General features: G+C 29.0%; 1 protein-coding gene across 2 annotated transcripts in view; it reads right to left on the bottom strand.

The window, feature by feature from the left end:
- Positions 1–253: 253 nt before the first annotated feature.
- The window catches only part of LOC107446966 (nose resistant to fluoxetine protein 6), a 69349-nt gene continuing 51463 nt past the window's right edge, over positions 254–18139 (bottom strand). For both annotated transcript variants that reach the window (XM_016061755.3, XM_016061756.3), the window contains exons 4-15: positions 17449–17542; positions 17226–17332; positions 15047–15223; positions 13849–13942; positions 13207–13296; positions 11940–12105; positions 10545–10624; positions 9516–9638; positions 7969–8089; positions 7087–7273; positions 5995–6137; positions 254–4204 (exon numbers count right to left, since the gene is read on the bottom strand). In XM_016061755.3, coding sequence (XP_015917241.1) covers positions 3842–4204; positions 5995–6137; positions 7087–7273; positions 7969–8089; positions 9516–9638; positions 10545–10624; positions 11940–12105; positions 13207–13296; positions 13849–13942; positions 15047–15223; positions 17226–17332; positions 17449–17542 — 1745 coding nt within the window. In that variant the 3' untranslated portion in view covers positions 254–3841. The remainder of the gene's footprint in view (positions 4205–5994; positions 6138–7086; positions 7274–7968; positions 8090–9515; positions 9639–10544; positions 10625–11939; positions 12106–13206; positions 13297–13848; positions 13943–15046; positions 15224–17225; positions 17333–17448; positions 17543–18139) is intronic.

Raw genomic sequence — 18139 nt, 5'->3', positions numbered from 1 at the left:
ATACAAAGTTATCATATCTTTGCTTGCGATCTCCTAGATCTGTGGACACAGTGACGTCATGAGGAGGGAATTCGTAGCTTCAGCTCTAAGAGCGGAGTGAACTAGCCCTTCTATTCTCTTTAGCCCTGATCATTATATCAAAAGTTATTCAGAACGCTCCTTTTTTTGCGTACTATACATGTTTATTATTTGATATAAATTGTTTTTTTTCTATCGAATATATATCATATAATATAAATAAATATATATCATCAATATTTTAAAAAAAATGTTTTATTAAATGTACAATGCATACGATAAAATTACTTACAAAGTATCATTTGAAATGCAAGTACCACACATGTGTTAAGTATAAAAGTATTGAACAACACAATTCTATATACATACATAAAAATTTTCTTTTCCTAAAGAAATTTTTTTTTTCATGAGAAGCATTCATGAAAATTGCCAACAATTCCCCCCATTCAATATTAAATTTTAAAGAAAAAAAATTGGATTTTTCCCTTTCAAGTTGCTAAACATAGCTTGTAATTTTTTAAACAAATGCTACAATATTTAGTAAAATATGCTATCACGTATTCGATTGATTCAAATGTATCAGTCAGCAATTTTATTTTAATTTAGAGTCTATGTTGGTATTCATAACCAAATGAAGGTGTTTAAACTTCTTAAGGATTAAATTCTTTACCTCTCTTAGCAAGCACTAAACTAATTGTTAACGTTAACGGAATGACACGTTTTAAAAGTAACTAGCTAAAGTATAAGTACTTTAAGTCCCGAATTTGAAGAAAAAAAACTCTCATTTTTTCTTAAAGTAAATGAATTTGAAGTACGAGTAAGAATTCAGGAACAACTTTTTTTTAAAAAAAGCAAGAGCACTTTATAGAAAACTAAGGTTTAAAAGCACTGCACACTTTTCCACCAAAATGTATGAATGGAAAACTAAGTTTTGCCCTGAAATGGGAGTAGTTGATGGAAAAAATACAACAAAAAAAAAGACTCATTAGATTTTTTTTTTACTTTTAGAAGAAAAAAAAACAATGATTTATTTCTACATCATTATGAATAATCACTCCACTAATCATCAGGACTGTTAGGTCAAGTTTTGTCTATCTTTAGGTAGCACTCTCTATGTTATGCTAAAAAAAAAAAACGCAAAATGTCAATATGTAGAGAGGCTACAGTTATGAAAAAATTTAAAGCGTTTGTTGTCTAATTTTTTAATATTTGAAAACTAACTCCAATGTTCCATATCTGGTCTCACAAAACTTAGATAAGGTATTGAGTTTGATAATTTTCATCTAAAAAATGTCACTAAATTGGCGATTTTTACGAAATGTTAATAACTTTTAATATATTTAAGTTATTTGTCCGTTCTAAATTTCAGATAAATCTTAACTGAAAGATGACATTTATAATTTAATATTACAGCTTTGCTCCAAGTAAAAGGCACTTAAATTGTGGCTTTTTTATTTATCTAGGAGACTGACTTGACTTTTAAACCGAGATTTAGATAATCAAAAAGCTTTATCTACAGAAAGCTACTTATACTCCGCTTTGATAACCTGGCTTTTTTTGCATTTTCCATTGACATATTACTGCCAAATTATCGAAACAATTTAACCACATCAATAACTATACCACTAAACTAATAACCTTTTACATTTTAAAAGAGTGTCACTAAACTTATTGTTTAGTTAAATTTTCAAAACTCAATTTGCAATATTAAATAAGCATTTTGTTTGTAATTAGAAAAGTATGTCTTTTTAAATAAAAAAAAAAGTCGACTAGGTGTAATTAGCCCCATTTATCGTAATAGTCTCTTAGCGATTTTTGAGTTTTAGAGTATTATTAAAAACTTAATAAAATATTTTATTCAAAACATTGTTCTTTGAATTGTACCAAAAAGCCAAAAAAATCGACAAAATAGATAAAGAAACAAATTAGTTGCAATTGTCGGTAATGAAAAACAAGTTAACTTGATATCAATAAAAAAATATTTCTTAAATCATTATCATGTTTATGAAAATTATCATATCATCAAATAACGCAGCTATCACGACAATAATTGGAGGAACCCAAGACCCAACCAGCATTTCCTCCATTGAGAAACTGATTGAGAAATTTTTTTTCCTTTTCAATTTGTTCTACAACAAATTTTAATAAGCGTTTTTATGATTAGTGCATATTGATAGAAATTTTTAGACATGCTTTTTTAATAATATAAACAAATATTTGTCATGTTTTTCTTTGCAATTGACAATCATTTATATATTTCAAATGTAGGACATTTTAAATTAAGATTAACTTTCTTATGTTAATAAAAGTATAACAGAAGGAAAAAATAATTATATAAGCATGAAATGCAGTCAATTTGACGTAGATTTTCTACTAGAAAATTTGATCTCAATTAAATTACGTGGAAAAGTGGTGTGAGGATATTGGCTGAATTTTTTTTCTACTATATTGTTTCTTAAAAAATGTCTTAAAATGCCTTTAATGTGCTTCTTTAACTTTAGCAGCTTGAACAGATTTTGATATTAAGCAATTTTTTTTAAATAACACATTATTCACTGGTGTTTTCAATTTTATTTCGTATAGCGTTGATATCCTGATACTTGAAATTATATAAACAATGCACTTAATCTTTGTAATAATTACCAGAACAATCCTTGTAATAATTACCAGGAACCTGAGCATTAAAACTAAACATTATCAATTTTAGTTTTAAACTTAATTTCTAATATTCTTTAGATTATTAATACTAAACTATATTTTTAAAAAATGTAAATAATAAGAAATAATGGAATGAAAATATCAAATTATAGAGTGTATATTTCCTACTTTGATCTATCATTATATCAATAACAAAAAATAATAGCGCAAAACAATATCAAATAATGATGTATATTTCCTCCTCTGATCTACCATTATATGAATATCAATAACAAAAAATAATAGCATAAAACAATATCAAACTATGATGTCTATTTTCTCCATTGATCTATCATACCAATAACAAAAAGTAATAGCATAAAACAATATCAAACTATGATGTCTATCTTCTTCCTTGATCTATCATATCAATAACAAAAAATAATAGCGTAAAACATTATCAAAGTATGATATCTATTTTCTCCTTTGATCTATCGTATCAATAACAAAAAATAATAGCATGAAACAATATCAAACTATGATGTCTATTTTCTCTTTTGATCTTTCATATCAATAACAAAAAATAATAGCATAAAACAATATCAAACTATGATGTCTATCTTCTTCTTTGATCTATCATTTTTTCAATATCAATAACAAAATATAATAGCATAAAACAATATCAAACTATGATGTATATTTTTTCCTTGACCTATTATTTCCTATCAAGCGCTGAACCGTAAAATGAGATCTGCTGCATCATTAAACTAGTTAATTGCTTTGACCACAATATATAAAAATTTTGTCAGGGTGACGTTATTTGTGACTTTTGAAATATTGTGAACAATATTCTTAATATATTCGTCAACAATAATTTAAATTGTTAACTGCTCTAGAGCGATAATGTTGACAGACCATAGACAATTCATCGTATGTCCAGGTAATATGGTCGATAGATAAGTTCTTCGGCATAGCTATGCCAAATTTCCAAATATGGACACTAAATGTGAATGTTAGACACGTTTTCAAATATGGAATACGTGCACTATCTTTTCTGAAAAAAAAGCTTATAAAGTGAAAAAAATATACAATTCTTGTAAAACACATAACATTCATGTAATATGATTATAAGAAATAAAAGAAAATGGACGTTTAAGTGAAAAGTTCGTTTTTGATCCAAATTCGATTAGAGGCGACAAAATGCCCCATTTTCGTGGCCATTACTCTTATAGTGTCCATTCTCTCTGGTTGGTCTGTATAAACCATCACCACCATTTCTATAGCCATTACTGTGGTTTTCTGTATAATGTGATTTAGAAGGTGCTGTGAATGTATGGGGCCGCATCTCAGAATCATAGGAGGGAAGGGCAGAACCGTTTTTCAATGTACCATTTCTAGAATGGCCGTTTCTCTTCGCACTGTCGCCATGGTCACCGCCACCTCTGCCAAATAGAATCTTCTCCATCGCCAAGAAGGGGGCTTCAAACGTTAAACTTATTGCAAGTGAAAGCACCATGGATATCATGTAATGTCCTAGAATGTTATATACCTGAAAAATAACAAAAAAGAATTGATCCCAGAAGCTCGAAGAATAGTAAATTACTTGCATAATTAATTTTTGGTAAACTCTAGGAGAAATTAAAATGTATCATAAAATGCTTAAATATTTTTGGCCTAGTTTTTCTTCGTTGTTACTTTCACAAAGTGTCCCGCTTTCCCCACCCTTCAAACATATTGTAAGAATCCATTTTAAAAATAAAATCAAAAAAGTAAACTTGATAGGGGTCGTGGATTAATATTTTAGGTGAGAAAAAAATTAAATGACGTAAAAATCCGAGGTATCACTACTGAGTAAGGCGAAAATAAAAACATCCAAATCTGTCCTGTTTGATTGCCGAATAAAATAAGAATTTAACAGCGATTATTAGAAATAACTCCAGGTTATTCATCTGGTAATTAAATTCGTTTCATGTTTTTCCTCCCGCTTTTCGCATTAGTTTGATAACAACAGATTTAAAACACCTAATGTGCATAAGTTTTACTTCTTTTTTTTACCAGACTTTTAAATATAATTTAATTTTAGTCTGTTTAATTAAGTTTATAATATGATATTTGTTACAAATTAAAAAACAAAGCAAAATCAAAGCTTAAATGCTGCAATAACTAATTTGTTTTAAATTGTAAAAATAGCTTACATTTAATATAAACTGTTTTTTGTTTTTACCAAAAGTATAAAAAGTAAACTTTTTTTAAAAATTAAAATTTTTACGAACTAGAAAAACAGCTATTTAGATAAAAACAATTCTTATCTGAAGAAAATATCTTTATATACTTTTATGTTACGCACCAATTTATAGTCATGAAACAAGAACTAAATCAGCAATACAGCTAAAAGCTATACCCTTATTTTAACTAAAATAGTAAGAAATAGAGGTTACTGTTTCCAAAAAGTGAAACAATTGTTTCAAAATAAATAAACAAGATAAAAAAAAACACAAAATCGATATAAGTTTAAAAATAGAAGAAATAATTTAAAAAAAATTGTGATCGCTTAATTACGATCACTGGTTAACCATTGCTCAAATTCTTTTTTTCTGGTTTGACTCCGCTAAACGTTATAACATTTCAAATCATAGGTTTGCAAAAACAGTCTCAATTGATGTTTGTCGTCGGATTGGTTTTCATATCCTGGCTGTTTTGTGCGTTATTAACCAGAAGTCTTGTGTGATTGGCTGTGTGTTATCATTCCATTCTCTTCTTATATATATATATATATATATAAATTTAATTTTTTGAATTTTTTTTAAAGGAAATTGTATTTGCGAAGATAAAATACTTTGTCCAAGAAAAAACACATTATGGCTGAGCTAAATGAAGAGTGCTATGTTTAATGAAGAAGCTATGTTTAATGTCAAAATCAAAATCTTGACTGATTTCAATGTGCAGTTGGATGTTGTCCGCCATTGCTTCTGTGGTTAACGTCACGTTGTAATCCAACTGCAGTTCAGTTGGACGGCAATTGTAGTTCAAGATGAGAGTTCGATGACGTACACTTTCAAACTCACAAATGGACCAATCAGAGGTTAGCGCTGATTTCCAGCTGACGGCGTCCTGTCCTAAGAAACCAAGCCTTTAAACACAGTTGAAAAGTGTAATGACGCCCAAATAAAGTGTGCGCGCCATAAAAACCAAAACAGGACCCATTTTGCCAATGGGTAATAAAGCAGCAGCCATATATCTTGATGAGTATTAGAATTTTGTGCATATTTTGCAATAAAAATTTAAATTATTTTATTTGTTATTTGGTTTGAATAATGTACAACATAAATGCATAATTACCCAGAAGTAGTGACTAGTATACATGTTGGAATGTCCAAAAGCTTCATGAACCCAGATGACTAATGGGTGAACGAGGTAGAAAACATATGAGAGTCGAGCCATTGGAGTCCAGAACTTCCATGAAAGTATATCATTTACGATACCTGAGGGAAAATTATTGGATTAACACTATTTATTTATTTTAAGTTTCATTTCATGAGTGAATGAGGTAGAATACGTATTTTCCAAATTGCAGCTTTATCCTCCCCTCTTATTTTGAGGGTCAGAAATATGAATTCGTCGAAAAAATTTAAGCTTATTTCAATAAAGTACTTTTTTGTGTCGAATTTTATAATTTAAAATATCGTTTGCACCATGTTGCTTATGGTTACGAACCATTAGGATTGAATTTTAGAACGTAAAAAACAGATCACTATATCAAAAGTTATTCAGTTCGTTTTTTATTTTGTTTAAGTTTTGTTCGTTAAAATTCGTTTTTTATTTTGAGCACAGCACACTATGATGCTTATTATGTTTTCAAATTATACTGTTTGACTTTTTAATGAGTTTTCAAAATTTCCACAGATTTCTTTTCTACACATTAGTTGAAATAGAGCATTAAGAAGAAGAAGAAGAAGAAAAAATTTTCGTTGTTAGCCTGCACTTTTGAAAAAAAACATTCTTAAAATTTTAAGCCGCAAACTCAAATTAATATTAATTATACAGCGCATAATGATTTAACTCAAACATAGATGGAATGAATTTCGTTCAACTTAAAATGGCGTTTTTTCTAAATCAGCTTTTCACGTATTGGTCGGTTTGAATACTTTAATGATTTTCGCAAGATCTAACTAAAAATTTTATAACAGTATTACGTACTTTTTCATGCATATTTTGGTTGCGTTTATAATTTTTAATTTATTAAAAAAGACACTCGTCTTTAAATTTTATTAATCCATCAATCAATTTGCTTAAAATATGACATTTTTTGATGAAGCAGTTTTCCGCCCATCTGAATGATTATAAGCGCTTGTTGAGGAAATATTTCAAATAAAATGATTTTGTGGATAAAAATTTAATTGAACTGAAAAGTATTTTCTAAGCATGACTTACCCCCATTTCCAGTGCAGCAAGTAAATAACATCCAAAATATTCCTAAAGACCAAACGAGTTTGGAGGTTCCTGCATATAAGGCTGAAATAGTTGGTCCTGGAACATTTTCATTGTTCCAAGGGTAGGCAATATACACTATGAAGAGTTGCAAAGCGGTAAAGAAGAGCCAACCAAGTATTCTTAGAGACTGTAAATAGAATTAAATCTTAAAATTGCATCATAGTTTTTTAAAAAAAAATTATTTCCTTTTTTAATATATTGATTAATTTTTTTATAGTTTGCTAAAAATTTGATTTGTTGGAACTACTCAAATTGAAGGGCTAGGTGCAATAACAGGGTAAGTTCAATATTTTACATTTTTCTTTTGTGTTGACTCAGTGTTTTGTCTGTCATTGTCGCTGAAATCTATTTTGTATTTGTTTATAACACCAAACCCGTAGGTTCTATGCCGTGAAAAGAAACTGAACACTGTACTTAAATATCACAAAAATTTCGTTAAAGTGACGAAATAACTATCGTCTCCCCGTCGAGTAAGTAATTTCGTCAAAAGTAAAAAAACAAAAACATTTCGCCATTCAATTCTTTTTTTCGATTTAATATTTATAGATGTAATTATATTTTGATCTAGATTTTATAGATGTTATATTGTAAAATTTACATCTATAAAAATTACATCCATACTCAAATCGAGACTAGAACCTGGGATCCTTCTGGCATGATTTCAACTCCTTGACCACCGTACAAACAGTCGGCAGTGAACACTGCAGTGAAGTTCCGAGTTGAGGAAACAATTTTGTTATGTGTTTGAGAATTCGCTTTTCGTCATAAATTATATATCATTCAAATAATGTTAATAATTAAGTTTGGAATAATATTTCTTACTCTAGGAATAACAATCTTAGGTTTCTTGATGAGGATATATCCTAATAACATTCCAACAAAGTATGGAGCTGCGTGACCATAAGGCTTGAAATAATTTGGTACCTCTACGTAGATTCGATCACTAAATAGAAAAATAAGTACATTAAACACAGAAAAAAAATTCTCGTAAAATGACTATAACACTAATTCTAGTAATAAAAATCAAATTATACTGTATTTAAGCCCTTCATTTGGTATTTTCTCCATTTTATGGTAGCGATTTACCGGAAATTCTGGTTTTCAAAATTATAGTTTTTAATACCACACAAAAATACAAAGCTCAAAGGTAAATTTAACAGAATAAATGGTTTCAGTATCATGATAAAATTACCAAATTTTACAACATTTAATAAAAACACGCATTATAATACCATATTTTATTTTTAATTTTATCAAAATCATTATCATAGCGCTTAGGAAAAAATTACCGAGCTTTTTAGTGTTTCGATAGAGCCAGGAACACAGTAAATTTTATTTTTTATTTTATAACCGTCGTTGAACAGCCGACCCTACTACTAATACCCTACTACTACCTACTACCTACTACGACCCTACTACCTACGACCTTACGACTACTAATGTTCAACTCCGTAGCCTTGTAATTTTGAACCCAATCCAGAAGAGAAGGGAACTCCTGGATCGAGTATCGGGAGAAATTTGCCTTCGTGGAGGACTTTTTGATGGAGCTAACCCGCATTTGCGTTACATGGAGAGGAAGACCACGAGAACCTCCCACGGTTAGCTTGACGGCAAGGGGACTCTAACTCATGATCCGCCTACCACTGAGGATATTTCACGTCAGCACTGTGGGCGGTGCGAGCCGGATGCGGAATTCGTATCGACAGGTATTCGAACCCGGTTCGCCTCATTGGAAGGCGAACTTTCTATCCCCTGAGCCATCGCGGCTCAACACAGTAAATTTAACCTTATTCTGGTAATTTTGGCCATACTTAGTGAAGTATATTTTACACTTAATTTAGAGAAAAAGTTTGCAATTACAACATACAGCCAAACGATTGCTGGCACTGTACTTTTTAATGAATATAAACTAGTAACTTTGCTGTACAAACATTTTCGTTCCATAATTGTGATTTTTTTTGTTGTTGTTCTGATACTATGCGATTGTTTTATGTTTCTGTATTGGTTAATTAGAGTATGTGATTGTTTCACTAGCAGCATAGTTAAAAATACTTTGAGGATTACTACAAATCAAAAAAGTAAAAATTCAGTTCTCTCCGAGAGTTTTTACACAGTGAAGAAGAGCCTTGCCGTAGAAGAATGTTTCCTATTCCCCAGCAATTTCGTTTCATCTCAGAATCAGCTTTCATAAACCTTTCTTCCTCCTTTGATCTTTAACGATCTTCAATTGTGATGGTATGTCTTCCGATTATCCTCAGGCATGCTTCCCACACCGTCGCCAAAAGCTCATTGTGCAACACTAGTGCGAGGGAAATAAAGTACATACATTTCACGTGTACAGTAAAAAAAATAAATACTACGTCACTTACTCTGGATCAGGGAAAAGTCCGAGTGGGCTTGGTGGTAAATCGTGAATAAGATTGACAATCGCTGCAATTGCACACATTCCAACTGTCAGCACAACACCAACTACTGCTGCAAGTTTTGGCCATCTATGAAGGAGAATTTATACTGATAATAAAACATCTTAATGAAGATAAAAAGAATATTAAAAGCAATTAACACGCCATATATGATAATTATGTATTAATGTGCAATATGAATTCATATAGCTAGTTTTAAAAAAAAGCAGAAAATTCTTATGTTATTAAGTACAATTTCTTTTATTCTAAACATTTGTTCAATTTTATTTTAAATTTTAATTCCCTGTTAATATGTTCTTATAATTGTTTTCTATATGTCAAGATTCAAAATGCTTTTCTGCTTTAAATGTAGAGCAATATTACAAAATTAAAAAAACAGATTAGTCAGGTCAGTTTAATTTTCTAAAACTCTAATAATTTACAAAAATGTGCAGATTATTGCGCACTTTCTTAAAACTGCATGCGATATTAAATAAGTAAACATTATTAAGCTGATAACATAATTGATTTAATCCTTTTTCGCATTTTGAGCAATAAAATTAAATTCCTTTACTTCAATACAAGAATATTCATAATCGCATTCATATTTTAACTTAATTCCTAGTTGTTTTTATAGTTTCGTAAAACACAGCGTTGTAACAGTGATAAATTTTTTTTAATGTATGACAAATTTAATTGTTTAATTTAAAATGTTTGCTCAACAGGTGTTTTGACTTTTCAAATAAAAAAACTTAATGATTTAAATCATTTTAAAATTTTGACACCTGGACCTTTTTAAAACTAGCTATGCATTACCCAACACTTTTTACAGTTAAGAAATATTGAAAAAATTTAGCTAATAATAAATAACGTCAAAACATCGAATTCTACATGTTTTGACTGTATTTATTTGTTAATAAATTAGCGCCCCTGGTATGATCAACAATTGAAAAATGCTTAAAAGAAAATTAGCTAAATAAAAAAGTAATTAATTACCTTATCAATGGCAAAAGTACACAGAGACCCAAAATATGTAATTGCATGTCCACTCCTAGATACCAAGTATGTTCCAAACACTGCAAGTCAAAGTCAAAGTTAATAAACAAAATATTTTGTTTTTTTATTGTATACAACTAAAACAATCGAATTGCTACATATGAAAATTTTTTTTTTATTGATCGTTGTTCAAATAGATAATATTCTACACGATCAAAGATTGAAGAACATATTGAACTATAATGCGGTTTAAATTTACTGCAACTTAAATAAGGTGCAAAGCTGAACTACATAATAGTGCAAACTAAACCATCTTTAGTTGGTTATGTGACAGTATAATTCAAATTAAATGGAAACATAATTCAATTTAAGAAATTTTCATGTTGTTACAAATTTGCACAATTGGTGTCCATATTATGGCAGTATATTATGGTATATAGGTGTCCCCAGAGTCATTCCTATGTGCCGATATTAAGGTTTTATGTTGAATCAATTTTTCCTAAACACATACTTTTAAGTTAAATTTTGTGAAGAAATTAAGATATTAGGGCACTTGAGCTGTCAGAACTATTAGTCTTCTTAATTTTGTAGTGTTAATTAGCTTTAATAAATATTTTAAACTTCATTGTTAATTTAAAAAATAATATTGATAATGTAAATGAAGTAGAAAGAGTTAACTATTAAGGTAAACTATGTAATGAAATAATGATAAGACATTTAAGCTGTCAGAACTATTAGTATTTTTATAAAGTTTAGAGGGTTAATTGGCGTAATAAGTACTAAAAGATTGCACTGTTACTTAATAAAATTACTAATAATGTAAATTCGATAGAAAGAATGAACTATTTTTTGGAAAACTTTGAGAAAAAATTAAGGTATTGTGACATTTGAACTGTCGACTTTTTATAAAGAATGTAGTGTTAATTTGCATTAATTAGTATTGAAAAATTGCACTGTTACTTTAAAAAAACGTACTGAGGAAGTAAACTAAGTAGAAAGAGTTGATTATGCTTAAGTTGAATTTTGTAGAGGAATTAAGATGTTATAACATTTAAGCTTCCAGACCTATTCGCCTTTTATAAAATTTGTAATTTTAATTAGTGTATTGAAAAATTGCACTGTTACTTCAAAAAACTTACTGATGAAGCAAACTAAGTAGAACGAATTACTATTAAGGTAAACTATGCAAAGAAATAATGATATGACACTTCAGATGTCAGAACTAAGTTTGGAATGCGTTAATTTGAGTTAATAAGTATTAAAATGTTGTGCTGTTACTTAAAAAAAAATTACTGATGTTGTAAACTGGCAGTTATGCATTCAAACAATATTAAGACTTTATGAATGTTTGACATCAACTGACATTGTGTAGCACCAAAATTTCTTTTTACTTACAAAATCATAAGTATTGACGTAGTTGTTCACGTAGAGAAGATTTGTCCACCAATTCGCTCTACAATTGGCAATAAGAGGATCGAGAGTAACTTTCCAAACTGGCCCTGAGCCAAGAACAGGACTTAAAATAAGAAATCCAATGGTCATTGCATATGGGGGAGTCAACCTGTAAAATATTACATCAAAGTAATTAGCGATTTCTAAGTTTCAATCCATTCTGGTTAAAACAATCACACTATAGGTTAAAAAAAAAATCTGGAAAATTACAATGCTGTATGATAAAGACATTTCTGGTAAAAGATGCCATCATTCTGATAATAAAAATAAAAATATATGGTTTTTAAATTAGGCATTTGGTAGTTTTTCCGTTTATATGATAACGCTTCACCGAAAATTCTGCTTTACAATATTACAGTTTTTATTACCACTCATTAAAGTAAAAGATATGAAACTGAAAAATAAGTTTAACCGAATAAATGGTTTTTATGCCATGCTAAGGCATCATGATAAAAATTCCAAATTTTACCACACCTAACAAATTTTGTCGCATATTTAAAAACAATATTTTTTTACTAATTTTACAAGAATCATTAAGAAAGAGCATTGATAAAAGTTTCCGTGCTTTTTGGAGTTCTCATAGAACCAGACAGACGGTAATATTACCATATTCTGTTTTCCAATTGCACAAATTTGCAAGAAATTACGTAACTGCACATTTTGTAGTTATAAAATGCAAAATATTTAAATGCGAAATTCAATAATAAAAATAAGAACTGCAATTTTGCCAATCTTATTAGCAGAATGCTTTTTAAGATCTTTCTTAATAAAAATAAGATGTAATCATTGTTAAATTAAGTAAAATAAGCGTTAAAAAATATTATATCTATAAGAATAAAATGGAAACTAGAATTAGAAAATGAAAAATTTGAGAATAACAATCCCTAATTTTAACTTTCATAATTGATATTTCCACCTGTACTATTAGAAAAAGAAGTACTATTTGGAATGCAGAAAAAAAAGTATCTGAATAAAATTTGCCTCATCAAAAATTTGTTTTTTGTATCTTCTTTTTCACAAGCTATAAAATTTATAGCATAAGTAATTATAAATGTCAGAAATCTGAATGTATTAACTATTGTAACCGCCAATGAAAAAAAATTAATATAATAGTAAAGAAAATAGTTGTAATTAACTTGACAAAAACACGCATAAACATTATAAAAGGATTAATTGTTGAGTTTAGAGAAAGATTGTTAAGAAAACGTACCTCCAAAAGCGATGAAATATGTACATGGGTATATTAAGGCCTTTTCTTTTTTCTTGTGACTTTAGAACACCATATGTAACGAGCATCCCGCTGAAATATGTAATATTTTTGAAATATAAGGTTTATATCATTATGTCCCAGGCTACCAATGCATTACAGAATGATACTATATGACGGATAATAATATCTATTCACTAGCATGGTACACTATAATTGACAGTTTCATCAAAATAATGCAAATGCGACAGCAAAAGCAGGAAGAACTTTTATTAGATTTGGTGTTACATAAAAAATTACAACATGCTTACAATAAATATCATCATAAAAAAAGCCTTTATAATTTGAAAGACAGGATATGCAGTATATTAAATAATATAAGGTGACTCATAATTGTTGTGTTATCTCTCAAACACCAAATTCTTTTTATTACATTGATAATGTAAATTATAATATTTAGGGATGAAGATTAAAAAGTATCAAAATTTTTTCCACATTAAACATTCATAACAATGTGGAAATTAAAATTTACAATCCAAATTATAAATAATTGCTTCGAAAATTAATAAGTCTTTAAGTAAAATTTGTTTGAATTTACTGATGTGATTAGAAAGTGAGAGTTTTATAGTGTTAGGTGCAACGTACCTCATCATTATGAAAGTATCCACTGTAAGCATGGCATTGGCAATAATCTGGAAGGCGAAATTTGGTGGCAAACCTGACAGTCGCATTGCTTGATCTGTAACAAACAAGGAAAGGAAACGCAACATATTGTTAACATTAAGAAATATGAAATTCTAAAATACAATAGATATCTAGATTACTTTTGGATTGGGTAGTGTCATCACCGTGAATAAATGAATTTTGCCGATAATCCATAAAATAATCTAAACTGCCACCTCTATTTTTTATTCTGCACAATAAATCCCTCCTTCAAATATTATATATATTTTTTAAATAATTTATCAAATGCATAAATAGTATCAATCAATGACAAAAATACAATACGGAAAGATATACAATTAAAATAAACGGGACAAAATCCACTTGAGACGAAACATCGTAGGGACAGAAAGTCACTCAAACTTCATAGATATATTTCAATAAGAGCAAAATATCTTAGGACACAATCCAAGCAGGACGAAACCTGAGGGATATATAATTAAAATATTCAAGGCAAAATCCTCTTGAGACGAAACATCGTAGGTACAGAAAGTAACACAAGCATCATGGATATATTTTAACAAGAGCAAAATATCCTGGGACATAAACTGACCAGTATAAAACCGGAGAGATATACAAATACAATATGCGGGGTAAAATCCTCTTGAGACGAAACATTGTGGGGACAGAAAGTAACACTAACATAGATATGTCTTAGCAAGAATTAGATATCCTGGGATATAAACTAACCAAAACAAAACATCGTGAGTCAAAACATCACGCGAACAAAACAAAACTTTTATCTGGCAGTGTCTTAATCGTGGGGCAGAATCTCAATCTAACTCAGGCAACATGCCGTGCTAACCAAAACAAAACATCGCGAGTCAAAACATCACGCGAACAAAACAAAACTTTTATCTGGCAGTGTCTTAATCGTCTGACAGAATATCAATCTAACTCAACCAACATACCATGATATAGAGTCTCGTTAACAAAATTTCATGGAACACAATCTCAAGCAGAAAGAGCACTGATATAATTAAACTGAATCTCTTATTTTGTCAAGAGATTATACTTACAATAACATTTCATACATGCCAAATTTTGTTATTGATTAATTTCCCAGGGAATAAATATGAGTTTTTAAGTACTTATATTTTTATGAAGAAAAGAAACCAACTCATTTGATTGTAATCAGCATAGAGGTAGGAGTGTCCAACAATAACCCAGGTAACAGTTATGTATCGAACGCCATTCACTGCTGCCAAATGCTTGCTGTCTTCTTTTTGGTCGACGTTGATCAGCTTCAAGTAATTTGTGTAGACCGAGAAGCATACCAGGGCTTTGTAATAAGTTTCTAAAAAAGCAAAGAAAAGATCTTAATACAAACAAGATACTTGAAGAATTATTTAATTGAATAAGAATAATTTGATATTGACGCTCATAGATTTGAAGAAATAAATTATTTATAAGCATTAATAAGTATTTTAAATAATGCATGTCATTGCAAAACAAGTTTAATTTATAGGAAGGTTTTTAATGCAATACTATGTAAAATGTGATAGTACAAAAAATTGAAACAAAGTTTTATTAAAATTATATATATTTATTAATTGAAAAATAAAGTACAAAGAATAGGGATGAAATAGCACATTGTCAAATGATCTCCACGGCTTTTCTGGCACATGCACCCTCTTTTGTTGAAATTTTCCATGACCATTTTGTATTATTCAAGCTAAATTTCATTGATGTAGCGTTAAATCTCATTCTTCACTCCTCAGAAGGATGTGGGATTGTTAACATGCAGCTTTGACTACTAATAGCTCCATGAAAAGAAACTCCACAGAACTAAATTTAATGGTGAATCACAAGTCTGATTCCGATCTGATCTGGGGCCGATTCTGATCACCGTAACACGAGAGTACTACATGACTAGGAAATGTCTTATGCAGAAATTGGATTGTTTCATGGGTTTTCAGCATTGAAAACACGTTTATTGTTACAGTGCTGCATTTCTGCTAACCCTTAACTATCAGCTGTCTAATAACTTTCTCTTTTTTTGCCATCTCAAAATAATTAATGTTCTATTTCATTCAAATATTTTGTTAATTTTGGGACACTCTTTTTATATCTATTTTTATGCATTATTTAAGATTTTTTATTGAACTTGATACATTAAATGAGACAAAAAAAATTTGGAGCAGGGGAGGGGGGGTTGATAAAAAGGTTTAAATTGAGTAAAGCATAATAAAAGCCGTTTACTCTTCTTAAACTTTTTAACATAGTTTCAACTCTTCTTAAATAAGAATAAAACTTTGAGATGATGATAAATGAAAACAAAAATCAGCGTAAATTACCACATTTATTTAAATGAGGTTGCATGCAAGTTTTGATGCAACAATGGTGTATTATCTTGGAGCATCAGAATTAAATGGAGGAGAAACATTACAACAATTTAAAAAGGTTAAAAACACTACAATATTTAATTGCTAAAATATTATAACAAGTGAAAGAAAGATATCCTAATAAACTGAGAAGTTAAAATATTATATAATTGCTGTATTCTTACTTCACCGAAACTATTCAGTAAACTATAAAAAGCTATGTTAATAAATTTAATGGCATTAAAAAGTGCGTTTTATTTAAGTGACTAAATTGTTAAAATGCTTCATCGCCAAAATATTACAACTAGAGAGTAAAAAGTCATCTTAACAAACTAAAAGTAATTAAAAGATGTTTTAATTGTTGTTATGCTACACTACTAAAACATTACAACAATTTGTAAACAGCAATCTTCGTGAACTGAAAGTAATTAAAAGAGGTTTCAATTGTTGTTATGCTACACCACTAAAATATTACAACATTTGATAAAAAACCATCTTAACAAACTAAAAGTAGTTAGATATCGTAGTTGTAATGTTTCTTCGCCAAAACATAAAAAGAAACAGTAAAAAGTTATCCTAATAAATTTCAATTGATGAAGTGATATCCTAATCATTTGAAAGTGGTTAAAAATATTCTAATTAATTGAAAGAGTTAAAAAATAATACAAATTCTCGTCGAAATATTACAACTAGCGGCAAGAAGAAATAATAAAAAATAATGTTAAAGGTTATTATAATTGTTTATTTACCATTTTATTCTGCATTTTACTAAGCTATGCAAAAGTGGCTTCTTAACAGCATCGAAACTTTTATGCAAATTTACTCAAATATATTTATAATTTCACGTTGCTTTCCTTTTTTTCGAACTATAATACATTTCTTTTACAAAAATATGAATAGAGATTCGTGCCATCTGTCATTAGGAAATAGCAGCCTTAAATTTAAAAAAAAAATACAACGAAAAAATAGACTTACTTTTTGTAACTGATAAAGGTTCAGGATCATTTCCTTGGCGCAAAATCGTGATAACATCTAAAGTTGTTCCAATAATCATTAACACAAGAAATAGTGCTATAACAGCTCTGTGAATAATAAAAAAGGTTTTAATGAACAACTAAATAGATTTTGAAGCGTGTATAACTTTGAGTTAAATCACATCAATTTTAAAATATAAATTTAGTATATAAAAGGTACTTACACTACTGCCATCTGCTCATTGCTTAAAGTAAAAGGCTGTTTAGTTTCACAAGTGGGCATTTTTACTGTTCCTTTGATATTCATGTGCTTGGGTACTGCAAAATTAAAATTTTATTGAAAATAGTGTGACGAAAACTTGAAATTGGAGACACGCAAACATATATTACACACAGAAATTAACTCTTATTATAATTTTGCAATTATTTTGCCGCGATCTCTAAAAATTGTCACTCTATTTTTCCGAAAATTAAATTCATGATTGTGTTTCGAGATAATTGTAGAAAATTCAATGGAAACTTCTCTCATATATTTCATACAGGATGATGAACATTGACTGCTTTTAACACGCTGAATGCCATGTTAATTTTACATGGTTTGTCCGTCTGGCCAAAATGATTTTCTCAGTATGTATTGCATTAATTTCTTCAAACCATTTTAGTAACGATAATAATAAAAAAATTAAAAAGATTAAAATTTTACTCTACTTATGTGTTTCTAATAATCTTGGCTTCGTCGGTCACCGGTGACCCCCATAGCATTCAACGTGTTAAAGCATTTTTTTTTAAAATTTTTGTCAAAAATGAAGTTTAAAAAGTATACCACTAAGACTATCAAGAGATATTTATACCCCCTTTAAATCCAGCAATTTAGAACCTTTGCTTTGCTTTTAAATTTTATTAACATTTTATTTT

Source organism: Parasteatoda tepidariorum, chromosome 6, assembly GCF_043381705.1.
Source record: "Parasteatoda tepidariorum isolate YZ-2023 chromosome 6, CAS_Ptep_4.0, whole genome shotgun sequence".
NCBI lineage: Eukaryota > Metazoa > Arthropoda > Arachnida > Araneae > Theridiidae > Parasteatoda > Parasteatoda tepidariorum.
The sequence above is the reverse complement of the archived record's forward strand: the minus strand, read 5'-3'. Positions and strand labels throughout refer to the sequence as shown.